Genomic DNA, 13,374 nt, shown 5'->3' with positions numbered 1-13,374 from the left:
CTACTCCCAGCTCCCCTCTACACATTCTACTTAGGTTGGGCTCCTGTGTTCGCATTCCATTTTTTGTTTAGTATATGGTTTGTGCTCCCACTAGGGTCACTATTGCTTATTGCTATTTGCACTGTTCAAGTATTTTATGGTATTGTGTGTACAAAAAAAAAAAGTACCTTCATTTTTGTAACGGAGTATTTTCTTTCATGTGCGAGTACTGTGACTACAGTGGTATTGTATGTCTCCTAGATGAGCCTTAGCAGCTCATCCACAGCTCCCTCTAGAGAGCCTGGCTTCTAGACACTGCCTACAATTCATTAAGAGGAGATACCTGGACCTGGTATAAGGTGAAGTACCTTAGGTACCCCACGACACACCAGGCCAGCTTCATACAGGTTTCAAGCTTGTTTGGCACAAATATAAAACGCCTTGCTTTTAATGTCTTTACTGATGACTGACTTTTACCCTGTGCATCTTCAGTGTTGCAAAAACTTACTATTTTTGTGAGATGTCTGACAAGATATTTGTTTTATTTCCCAATAGGATTTGACTGCCGTTGTGGTAACTTATTTTGTGGACTTCACCGTTACTCTGACAAGCATAACTGCCCCTATGACTACAAGGCAGAAGCTGCAGCAAAAATCAGAAAAGAAAATCCAGTTGTTGTGGCTGAAAAGATTCAAAGAATATAAAGTTGCTACTTATGAAAAGACTCTGTTTTATTTTAATAGTTCTTAGGATGACATTAAAGAGCAGATGCATGGCCATTTTCCTTTTGATGTTCACTTTTTTTTTTTCTTTAGTCAATTTTTAGGATGTATGTTTGTTACAGGCAGATTTGAAGAGATGCAGCCCAGTTCTTAATATTCCCTCGGCCCCATGGATTGCATTGCCTGCAGAATAAATGGTTTGTTGGGTAACTTGCAATTTTCATTATTTGCGTGCCAAAACAAATGTTGCATCATGTGCCCGTATGCAAAATTGATGCACTGCAAACTTAGCTTGACATCATACATGGCATTGAAAGCAGAATGCTAGTGTTATACCCGAGTGCCACAGTACAGCCATATTGTGATGATTATTTGCATTTCCTACTGACTCAAAGCTGCATAGCCTTTTGAAACTTGATTTAGGTTGGTGTCTGCTGAAGCTTGCCACCTGGCTTCCCCCCTCTGCATATATTGGTTTATCGTGCTATTGCATTTCCTCCATAGTTGAAACGCTGCAGCATTGATGGTAGATTCATCTATTGAATTATTAAGTTGGCATGTGATGTGCATTGACAAAATAATCTCAAATGGTTTTTAAACTTTACCTCTCATCTATGAGCAGGTGCCATTTTCTTTTTAAACTGTGAAACAATTGGTTTGGTAAGGCTGCTGTTAAGTGGTTCTGTGAGGATGCGTCATCATTTTAACTGTTCTTGGGTGTAGGACTGTAGTGTTCTTGGGTGTATTGCATGGGCTGCATCTTGTACAAAACTCTAGAAAAGGCAGTATACTTCACTGATGCTTGTCTGGTATCACTTCTGTGTTCTAATGGAAGGTTTTCTTGTGTTGTATGAAAGTTTGTGGGTTTTTATATATACAAGTACAACTTTAGAGTAGTGTTGTGGTAATGCCTGTTATAATTTGTAAATAGTTATGTACAAAAGTCTTTACTTTGATTTTACTCCAGTGTTCAGTCCTAGTTTTACTTAAAGGCATCAAGCTTTTTTGCTTTAAAACTTATGTACTTAAGTTCAGTTCTTAGATATGCAAACATGTACAGATAGTTAATATTTATGTATTGCACATAATCATGCTGTTCAGCATTTACCCTATATTGTATTATGTAAATAAAATTATGTACAGATGGATTTGTTTATTGAATGTTTTTTTACTTTTTCTTTTGATCCAGTTTTGTTGCTCGACCCACTTGATTTTATGTATCTTCCTTTTCTCTAGCATATGGATTACTCAAAGCCTTTGTTAGTTATACCTCCATGTCGCGTATCAACAGGAGCGCCTGGAGGGTCACTGTCTTCTACTTTGACAGATAATCAAATACCTCAGGTTCCTGTACTGTGGACTAAATACTGCAACAGTAGGTCTTATGTGATTTGTTGTAGATCATCCTCCTGAAGTCACTTTAATCATTTAAAAACAATTTCAACCATAAGAACATATAAATAAGGCATAAAAAACAGTTAAAAAGGCAATTACATTCAGAATTACAATACTCATTTGATACAACCATACATTTTTTAAAAATTTATAGAAGCACTAACCGAGCTCCCTTTAAAAAGGAGCCTATCCCTTGCCACACCAACTCATCCGAAGTCATACACAGCCACAAAAAGGATGGGCGATATTGCACAAAACCCCTGTCCCTCAGGATAGGGGCTAGATAACGTTTCCTAAAAGGTGCATAAAACTCACAAAACATAATAAAATGAATGAAGGTCTGTGGGGGATGAACCAACACACGGGCACAGTTTTATGGAATTTTTGTCAAACTGCTCTAAACGGAAAACACAAATTACTTCTAATTGCTCCCGGATGAAATCTCATAAGGGTCCGTTCCCATACATTTTTAACCTGCAGGCGGTAGCCCTCTGGGCCCATTCCCATCTTTATCATAATAAAATCCCCCTTTTTTTTCTTGTTTTTTTTTTTTTTTCTCTCTCTCTCTCTCCCAACCGCCCCCCCCCCCAACTTTCCGAGCTCTACCTCATCCCTCTCTGCCCCAAGAAGTTTTAGGAAGTTCTCCTTCACCCACTGTTTGTCCGCCCTGGTTAGTCCCTCTAGAGCATCAAAAATGTCTGCACGCCCCAGTACACGGGCTGCCTTTCTTATGTATGCCAGCCAGGGGATTTCCTTAGAGTGATCAAATAAGACCGTTCTGCAGGATTTCCCTGTTAAGGGGCGCAAACTCATTAGTCCAAATTGAAATCCACAATGGGAGGGGAGCTATTTTAATGGTATCTTCTATAAACTCCAAATCTAGCTCGGCATACAAGCAAAACCCAGTAATATTTTGGCCCACCCCTAGTAATCTTCTGCAAAACTGATTTTCCTCAGTCAACGGAGCTTTATTCATATAGCCCCAAATAGGGGCCCCATACAACAGAACTGACAGGCATTTACACCTATAGACCTCAATCAAGGGCTTAATAGGTTTATTGCCCACCCTGGCCGCAAACTCAAATTTAGCACCTACGGTGGAGTTAAAACACCTCACTCTCTTAGAGATACAGAGTTTCCAGGAGCTCTTATCGTCAAAATCTACCCCTAAATAAGGGCAATCATGTACTTTATCAATTACCTGCTCCTTTATTTTCAGCACACCCACCCTACTCAGCGGCTTGCCAAAAACCATGAAGTGCTGCAATTAATCTCCAAGTCTAGGGATGACAAATATTTCATAATCTCGACTACCTCATATAATCCATTCATAGTACATGCCATAAGAACAGCATGGTCTGCATCAATCAGTATAGGGATTCTTTTTCCATTGATTTTTAGGAGCGTCCTTACATCTTTCAGCTAAAAAAAAATCATACACCCCATTAGTATATAAAAGGATAGGGGCCAAAACACAGCCCTGTCACACGCCACTGTTCAGTTCAAACAATTCCGTATTTTCCTCCCTGCTGCCCAACCCTCACGTTTGCATTGGTTCCTGAGTGGAGATAATGAAGCAGCACCACAATCTGCATCCATGCCCAGCCAGGTTAACCTATCCCAGAGCTTAGTACAATTGAAGGCACAACTTAAATCTATAAAAGCGAGGTACAATATACCCCTCTTAGCTTGTGTATTTACCAGTCAGAATAAGCAGGTTTAAACACTGCTCTAATATGCCCAATCTTTCCCTAAAACCATACTGAACCCTACTCAAAATTGTAGTTTCCAACATCCAGTCCTCGATACGCTTTACAATAATCCGACCCAGAATTTTTGCTGAGGAATTGAGTAGTGAGATCGGACGGTATGACTCCAGGTCGTTACGATTACCCTTTTTCTTGACCGGTACTATACAAGCTGACCTCCAGCGCCTCCTGTACCTCCTCATGGTTAAATCTAATGGCTAGGTCAGGGGAATGTCCGTGCCTATTACCCTTTTGGTCTCCCATAAGCACCCCCCCCCAAAAAAAATCCCACAAAAATGGGCCACCCAAATCTCAGGGGTGATATTACAACACAACCCCTCAGTGGCAGCTGTTTTGTAAGAGCCCCTGTTGACCACCTTCCAGAACAAGCCTGGATTCGTATGTTACGATGCTCGTTCCAAATCCTCCCAGGCCCGCTCCTTAAGCTGTTGTTTCCTGGCCCTTAAGACAGATTTATAGTGCTTCCTCGTCTCTCTTACAAGTGCTATTTATTGGTTTTTCTTTAATGCTTTCCTCAGATTTCTTAGCGACATTGCAGGACTTACTAAACCAACCACCCTGTTTGCACAAAGGCTGGACAGCTGTGGTCATCCCTTCTTTAATAGCTTCATTAACTTTAGATATGGTATCCATGCCTTCCCCAAGGTTGGAGGAGTCTTCTAGGAGAGTGCCTAAGATCAGATTTAAGTTTTTCCCCACCACCTTCTGTTACTTGCTGAAGATTTGCCTGTTTCCAGCCAAGTCGTCTACCCTGATCTTTTGGTCTCACGAGGACTGGCCCACCCCACACTGGTTTCCGCGTTATCTCAGGAAAGTTAAAAGAAATCCTAAGGGGATTATGGTCACTAAAATGCTGCACTAATACTTCACCATCCTTAACCATATTCCTTATAGAAGGGGACACAAAAATAGTCTCTGGTGGTTCCAGCCCCCTACCTACGAAAGTAGGGGCCCGAGATGTACCCACTGCTTCTAGGTCACTGATACTCAAAAGACCCAGACTCCTTAAGCCCTTGATCAGGGCCCCTCCCTTCACATTGTGTAATTCCTCATCTGAGTATCTCATGGTCCTGCTCAAAAGGGTTAATCGTGGTGCAGCAGCTCCCTAGTTTAGCATTAAAATCCCGGGACCCCTCTGCACAAAAATCCAGCCCAAAACCCTCCAATCTAACTTTCAATTTCTGTAAAACAGAAAAAACAACTCTTATTTGGCAGCCAGAGTCCCAGACAGCATTGTGAAGTCAACCAATACAATATTAAATTTGTTTGAGAAGACTACCCAGGTAATTAAAAAGCCCTGATGTTTACAAGTAATTTGATAGGCTCTTGCTAATTTGGAGCATTGCAGTAGGGTGGCTAGGCCCCCTTTGCGGTGCCTGCTTTCAGACCTTCTGGCCGGAATTGCAAGTCTTTGAAAACCATCCCACTCAGCCAACCTGTCCGACCAGGTCTCTTGAAGTAGGATAAAATTAGTGTGCCACAAACTTCAGCCAATTGGTGTACAAAAGCTTAGAATCATACCCTGCTACATTCCAGGAAATAAGGCAACACCATATGAACCATCCCGAACTTCAGTGTTCAGGGCATACCTCTGCACATAGCATCAATCCACCCTCTCCAAATCTGGGGAGAAGAATAATCATAACTCCTACTATTTGGCTGTAGGGCACCCTGTCCTGGGTTAGAATTCCTATTTGGGATAACATCATTCAACTTAGTATGATTATAGAAAAACCCAAAGGGACCATGCCAATCTTACTCTTCAACTTGAATGCCAAACGTCGTGACAGAAGAATCCTCTGGGCCAGACCTGGGTATCTACAATTTACAATTACACAATCCCATTACCATCTTTTTCCTGTGGCCCTACCCAGTCAATTCGTCTAACAGAATATCCTCAAAGTCCCGACTGACAGTCACCATTTTTACTTAGCCAATGACAGACCTGATTCAGTTGGGCCGTGGTTTTGCTGATGCCCAACGCTAAGGGTGGGGCATCGGTAAGCACCACCACATAGGGTGCACAGGCTGGGGGAAGTTCTAAACAGACAAGTTGGGGGGGGGGGGGGGGGGGGGGGGGGGGCAGGGGGCTTTTCCCAAATATTGATTTTGTTTTGGAGTCTGACTTATATCTTGTACCATTCCCGCTTCATCCATATGCCTGCTGCCAAATGTCCGACCGTCCCTGCTTCCTTGATTTGTCCCAGCAGTTGCTGGGAAAGCGCCTGTAGCAGACTACACAATGGCCAACGGGCCTCAAAATGGGACCGCTTGGGGGGTTGCTGGATCTCCCTCACCCAGGGGCTAGGATTTTCCTCTTGTTGGAACACCCCCTCAGTGAAGCTACTTAGGCGCCTGGCATCCAGAAGGCCTCCTGTAACAGAATCAAACTTTGGCCGCTCTTTTCCGTTTAGCCGGGAAATTGCTGTTTCAAGCACCCGCAGTTTCTCCATAACTGGGGTCAAACAGGACTCCATCATGACCTTACATTTTGCCAATAGATTTTCTGAACAGGGACCTGGGCATTGATCCATAGAACCCAGGGAAGTTGTGAGGTTTTGCGGACGTGGGAAATTTTGTTTTCTTCCCAACTTTCTTGTGGGGGGGGGGGGGGGGGGGGGCGGTGGCCCTCACAGGACTGTAACAAAATCGATACCACACCACAAGGAAGTTTTCCACTATTCACAGAAGAAAAGACTTCACTCTGAGGGTTAGGCTAGGAGAAGCATTGTGCAGAGAAGAACCGTATAAAGTCTACAGTCTTGAGACCAAGCACATACACCCCCCCCACCACCCCCTACCAGTATTAAAAGGGGTGGCCTAGCCCGGTCATTGATGGGCCTGGGCTTTGCCCGCGGGGGCGGTGCTTTCACAGCGCTTCTTGGTTCTGGCTCCACCCCATCCTGTCAGGTCTTCTGGGACGCAGTCCCGTAGCTGCATTGTGCATGTCCCAACAAACTCGAGTTAGCCTCCCATTGGCAGCAGCCTCCTCCCTCGCGGCCAGTAGAGTCCCACACTCCATCAGTGCCACCACATAGCTTGTAAGGGGACCGACCGAGAATCTAGCCTCATGTCCGTAGCTGATCTAACGCATATCATTGGTCTTTAAAATAATCAGTTTGCTGTACTGCAGAACATCAAGGGTTTCAGGTTTGCATTTAAATTTCTCGGGGTGAACCTAAGGTGTGTTTTGAGAAACTTTGTCATGTCGGCATCCACAAGCTTGTGCCACAGTAAGTTACGTCTCGTGTGGCTCTCTTAATCCTTCAGTTTTACAAGAAGCCGCAATTTCTCCTAGGAGATGTTATAAAGCATGCTGCAAAAACATGTTTAGCTACCAAGCAACAAACATTGTTGATACATGTTGCTTGATCTTGAGAAACATCAAGTGAGAACTTTACTGGGCTGCTGGTCTGGGGCACTGGTAGCACAGTCTTTGCTCCCTTACCTGCTTCAAAATACATGTTTGCGCGCAATTCCTCTATACTTGTACAACTGTACTTTAGTTAAGTATTACTGTCAACTATAAGAAATAGGAATGTTAGTTGAGGATATGTAGCCCATTAAGTAGTCATCAGTCCTTGTTGGGGTGAACTTCTGTAGTCTGTTTACCTGGCGCTCAAACCCCCCCCCCCTCCCCCCGCCCCTGATTAGCTGTAGTATAGTGCAGAAAGGCTTAACTTGGAGGCTACGTGTGAAGTAGTTATGTAGTAGCACTACAGTAATAAAATGGCAACCAGAAAAATTCCAAACTGAATTCACATAAAATATAATAAATTCACACCAAAATGACAAATCCAGTTAGGGGACCTGGAGGTATTAATTTTCAATAAAGTAGAAATATTACAAAGAAGCACAAAGTCCCAGTGATGGTGTTTGCAGTAGGCTTGGACCTACGCTTAATTTTAGAATTGGTGATGGAGACCTGGTTAGATAAACCAACCACGTTTGTCTTGGTAGAAGTGGTGTGTGTGTTTTTTTTTTTTTTATATCTGTAAGTCCCCATCCACCACAGGAGTACACTTCTCAAGCACTTCACGGACCTCAGAGGAGGCCCTTAGTGAATCGGGAGGGTGTCTATCCGAGGTAAACAGCAGCATCCAGTTCAGCTCCATTTGCCACTGGTCAGCTCTGCAGTTGCAGGAAAGGCCTCATCCTGTAGCCACACTGATCAGCCATCTGACCCTTGGAGTGCACTCCTTTGTCTTGAGTACTTTGGAGTATATTCCCCCCCAACTCTTCCACCCTCCCGGCTCCAGCAGTGTTCAAAGATGCCACTTATGCCAAGTGTTTTATGTAAATGTAGGAGATCTGTTAAGCAGGACTTAACACTAAAGTGAAAAAGGATTCCCACAGTCTTCTGCTGAGCTCAAGGGAGTCCTCACGATCCATTCAGGTTGACCCGTCATTCGAACTTAGCTAGTATGTAGCTCCTTTGAGGAATTTCAAAGCTATGCAATTACCATCAGAGATGATCTGGAAAACAAATTCAAATTAGCTTTCCAGAACTTCAGGCTAGGAAAAGGTAACTTTTCCTTGTTACTTTTTTACAAATGTAACCACCATTGAATTAGTGGTGTGTATTTATTTCAAACTTTCCAATAGTTGTTTTCCCTGCCTATTCCCATTGACAAGATGCAGTGGTAGGGTGCAATCTGTATTCTGGTTTCCTATGTAGGACTGCTGGTCCTGTCACAGTGAAAATGGCTTTTGGGAGCTAGTCACTGCAAGGACATTTCAACACTACATTTGTGCTAATTTTAAGTATCAGGCACCCTGCCAAGTGGACTATAAGGTTCGCATCTGATAGACTTCTAGCGGCAGATTCCTTACCTTAGAATTTTCTCCCAGACGTCAAACTGGATCTGGAGATTTTTCTTCAAGCAATACTCTCGTACGACGGTAGGTGGCGTTGGTCCACTCCAGGGGGCGTCGACTGTGATGATGTCCTGGAGTAGTATATAGACGCCGCCCTCGAGCAGTGATGTCAGTTCTTTTCTTTTTCGTGCCACACGCTGATTCGGAGAAGAGATACCCTGGCTATTTTATTGGCCGAATTAGACTGTTTAGTCAAGTTTTTTTTTTTTTTTTTTTTTTAATGTGCGTCGAGGATGTCCCTGAAGACCAGGTTCAAGCCATGTGAGGGACTGTCATCAGACGATGTCGGTGACTGATCCTTATCGGGTTTGTCTGTGGTGTCTAGAGCGCGACCACGACCCAAAGTCGTGCTCAGACTGCCGGTCCCACGCACCCGAAGGCTTGGAGGGAGCAGTCCCTCAAGCTAATGGTGGCCCGGCACTCGACTCCACGTAGGTCCCGGTCTCGTTCGAGAGGAGGGGTCTTAAGATCAGTCACGGAGTTATTACCACTCGTATTCTAAATCCTAAAGTCAAGGTAAGAAGTCGTTGAAGTCCCACCGTTCTCTGACTTCACCCCGTCACTTGGCCGATGCGACGCCGGGAAGAGTGTCCACGCACAAGGCCTCTTTCCTCGGAGCCTGTGCCTGGGTTGGCTCTGCGCTTCCCCGAGTTTGCCAGAGCGACCCCCGCCCAGCTTAGAGTTTTAGGAGGCTATGCACCTCATTTGAGCGGTCAGACCCCGATACAGCCGTTCGGGCCCAAGGGGTTCGGCTGAGGGGCTTTAGGGTTCTGCACCAGCAGCCTCTGCTCCCGGCCACCGAGGTCACCTGCGGATCCACACAGATACCAGTCGCTCCCTTGAGACTTCCCCAGTGCCAGGTCGAAAGAGATGCTCCTGACGTCTGTAGTACCCACTATTTACATCGACCTGATTCTTATCCCCGACAAGTCGGAGCGGCGTTGGCCGCCTTCAGCTTCATTAGGGCTTATTCGGCCAAGGTCAGATCAGACCCTTTTTCTTATGGGTAAGAATATGGGGGAGGAATTGGAGGGGGTCCCTGGACCCTTATGAATACCAGGAGGACCCTGCTATGGACTGGGCTCAGGAATTGGGCGAAGCCAGCGGTCTGGATTCTTCTCCTGACGCTGGCATGCTGTCTCCTCCTACTGTGGCTACGGTGGTGGGAGCAACTTATGGTGGTCAGTAGGGCAGCTGAGGTCCTTGGTCTTGAGCTTCCCACTGTTGAGGTCAGGTCTAATCTCCTGACCCAGGTGCTTCAGCCTGGGGCTTCTACTTCAGAACCCCTTTTGCCTTTTTAATGAAGCCCTCACCGATGTCCTTTTGGGTACATGGTCTGAACCTAAAACAGGTGCTCTTGTGAATAGGATTATCGCACGCCACCATCAGCCCGCTCCGAACAACCCTAAATTCCTGTCCCAACACACCACGCCTGAGTCTTGCTATCCAGGCTTCCCCTTCTTCAGGCGCATTCCCTTCCGCACCCCCGGATCGGGAATCCAAAAGGCTGGAACAGTTTGGCAAAAAGTTGTTTTCTTCCTCCAGCCTCGTGCTGCGGGTCTGTGACCTGCCTTTTGGGCCGCTATACCCACTCTTTGTGGGATATGGTTGCGCAACTCCTGTCGCAGATCCTGGAGGAGACACGTGCTATCGTCTCCCAAGCCTGTGAATGATGGGAGAGATGCAGCAAAGTTCACAATCCTTTGTGGGTTAGACACTACAGAGTCTCTGGGCAGATCGGTTGCTACGAAGGTGGCATTGCGACGCCACACCTGGTTACGTACTTCTGGGTTTTCAGTGGATGTCAAACAGTCACTCATGGACATGCCGTTTGACTCCTGTCTCTTCAGAGACAAAGCCGGACTCGGCCTTGGAGAGATTCAAGGATTCCCAGGCTACGGCTCAGTCCCTCGGTCTTCCCTCGCCCACCACAGTCTGCTTTTCCGCCCCTTTCGTGGCCACGGAAGGGGCCTCCCTGTTGCATCCTCCACACATCCACTGTGCCATGCACGCTGGTCAGCCTATGCGTGACCGAGGACGTGGAATCCCACGTGGCCGTGGGACAGGGACGCAGCGGTCTGTCCAGTCCACCTCTGGCCCCACTGCAGCCTCCAAACCCTCCTAGCCCGTCCCCTCCCCTCCCATCCATTTGATGGCAGGATTTGCCCATCACCTGCCCCACTGGGAACATATCACCACGGACAGGGGGGTTTTGCAGATTGTTCGAAAGGGCTACTCCCTCACTTTCAAATCTTGCTCCACTACCCATGCCACCATCCTTCAGTCACCTTCCAGAGGATCATTTGATGCTTCTCCGCCAGGAAGTCGCAGCTTTCTTAGCCAAGGGAACTATAGAACTGGTCCCAGTGCCAGAAGCAGGTCGTGGTTGTTATTCCCGCTACGTATGATACCAAAGAAGGACAAAGGCTTACGTCCTATCCTAGACCTTCGGGACCAAAACTACTTCCTCAAGAAGGGGAAAATTCAAAATGCTCACCCTGGCTCAGGTTCTGTCTGCTTTGGACCCAGGAGGACTGGTTGGTAGCGTTGGACTTGCAGGATGCTTATTTCCCCATCCCGCATGCCCAGACGTTACCTACGATTCGTGGTAGGTCACAAGCACTTTCAGTTTACTGTGCTCCCCTTTGGCCTTACCAGCACCCATCGGGTGTTACTCAAAAGTGATGGCGGTGTGGTTGCAGCTCATCTGTGCAGGTTAGGGGTTTGTTTTCCCCTACCTCGACAACATGACTGTTGAAGTTAGACTCGCCCCAGAAAGTCTTCTCCCACCTTCAGACTACGGCGAACCTCCTGAACACGCTGGGGTTCACTATAAACGTGCCGAAGTCACACCTGACCCCCTTCATTGGAGCAGTTCTGGACACCGTGCAGTTTTGGGCTTATCCTCCCGAAAAAACGAGTCCAAGACATTCAGGTTATGATTCCGATCTTTCGGCCTCTGCCTCGGTCTTGGGTTACGGTGCGACTGTTAGGGTTTGTGCACACACAGCAAAGAGCATGTCCCCTCTCACTGCACTAGTGGGTTCTGTAATAGCTCCCTTTTAAACTTACTATTGAAAGCCTTTCTTGTTATCTCACCCCCCCCCCCCCCCCCTAGGCTTCTGTGTATGTTGTTTAATGTGCTGTTTTGTTTACACATTGGGCCTTGCTTTTACCAAGGCTTCTTTAAAACACTCCTCTCTAGGCCATGTGTTAATTTAACTCATTTGCATAATAACTGAAACTCTGCACACCTTTCAAGAACATGTGCAGCATGTGAGGACCACACCCAGCTCTTCAAACCACACCCAGCTCTGCACACCTTTCAAGAACATGTGCAGCATGTGAGGACCACACCCAGCCCGGTCTATAAAAGGCAGCCCCCGAGCCTCACCCAGTGCTTGTGCTCGTCTACCTCCCGCTTACCTGAGGACAGATCCCTCGGCGCTGGCACTCCTGCTCTCTACAGACTTTCATTGGCTTCAATGGGCGCAGCTGCTGGTTCTTCCTTCTTCCGGTTTCCGCTTCCTCCTTGCCTCAGCCTCTCTCCTACAAGCAACCTGCAAAAGAGAAAGAAGACAAGGTTAGACTGATCAGTATCTCTTGCCAGCAACAAGTAAGTGCAAAACTTTTATTACCTGAAAGAACTTTGACAACAATTTCTGGAAACAAGATACCTTCCACGAACATTGTGATTCAAACTCTTTGTTACAAGAATACTTTGCGGAACTTTGTGAAGCAAACATTTTTTATGGAACTTTTAAGAATCGAACCGTGGAAACCATTAACAGCAAGGCAAACAGTAAATCAAGGACTTGCACAAATTACATGCTGTATTTTGACGTAAAAGTACAGTATTTGTTTTATAAAAGATTCTGGAAATATGGGAAAAGTGAGTCTGCTATTGGGAATTTAGGCTTTAGTTATATTAAGATGAATGTTTGATATTAGTAATTCTGATAACGGTATTTGTTTAATGTTTTAGAGTAATAGAAAGCACATCCCAGAGCAGTAACACATTCCAAACCTGGAAACTAGAGACCAGGATCCAAGAGGTACTTTTAGAAGAAAATTTCTAATAAATAAAGGGATAGTCAGGAACCCAGTTAGGAATAGGTTGTACTTATCTGTTCTTTGTTTATGTTTCATTAGGCACCAGTTTCTACAGAAGTCAGAGAGGGCCGCAGATTTGTGCAGCACTTCAACAGTGGAAACGCAAGAACGCTGTTGTCTCTTTATTTTATTTTATCCACTTCCCCCCTTCCCTTGAGCTTCTGTTCTTAGTGCACTGTTTTAAAAACTAGTGTGCTGGAACAAGCAGTTTCAGGGTGGGGTCGGATTGTCTTCAACCTCCATCAGAACTGAACAAGGACTCAGGTGAGCTGGGCTTTGACAGAAGCACAAGCCTTAAAACAAAAAAATTTCAGTTCTGGTGGACGATGAATATCGGGGAAGAAATAGAGGGCATTGACGTCACGGATATGGCGCAGGCCCTAAATGAGGACTTGGCTCATAATGAATCAGTGTCTGGCATCTTGCAACATATGCAAGAGGAAATAGAGAGATTAAAGATGGAGAATACCTCTTTAAAACAGGATTTAAGCAGGTATAAATTTAGGGTATCTCAGTGG

General features: G+C 45.6%; 1 protein-coding gene across 2 annotated transcripts in view; it reads left to right on the top strand.

Moving 5' to 3' along the window:
- Positions 1–1,849, top strand: part of ZFAND5 (zinc finger AN1-type containing 5) — a 38,250-nt gene extending 36,401 nt beyond the window's left edge. For both annotated transcript variants that reach the window (XM_069228952.1, XM_069228960.1), the window contains exon 6: positions 535–1,849. In XM_069228952.1, coding sequence (XP_069085053.1) covers positions 535–683 — 149 coding nt within the window. In that variant the 3' untranslated portion in view covers positions 684–1,849. The remainder of the gene's footprint in view (positions 1–534) is intronic.
- The last annotated feature ends 11,525 nt before the right edge of the window (positions 1,850–13,374 follow it).

This window comes from Pleurodeles waltl, chromosome 1_1 (genome assembly GCF_031143425.1).
Source record: "Pleurodeles waltl isolate 20211129_DDA chromosome 1_1, aPleWal1.hap1.20221129, whole genome shotgun sequence".
Taxonomy (NCBI): Eukaryota; Metazoa; Chordata; class Amphibia; order Caudata; family Salamandridae; genus Pleurodeles; species Pleurodeles waltl.
Note: the sequence above shows the minus strand (reverse complement) of the source record. Positions and strands in the feature narration are given on the sequence as shown.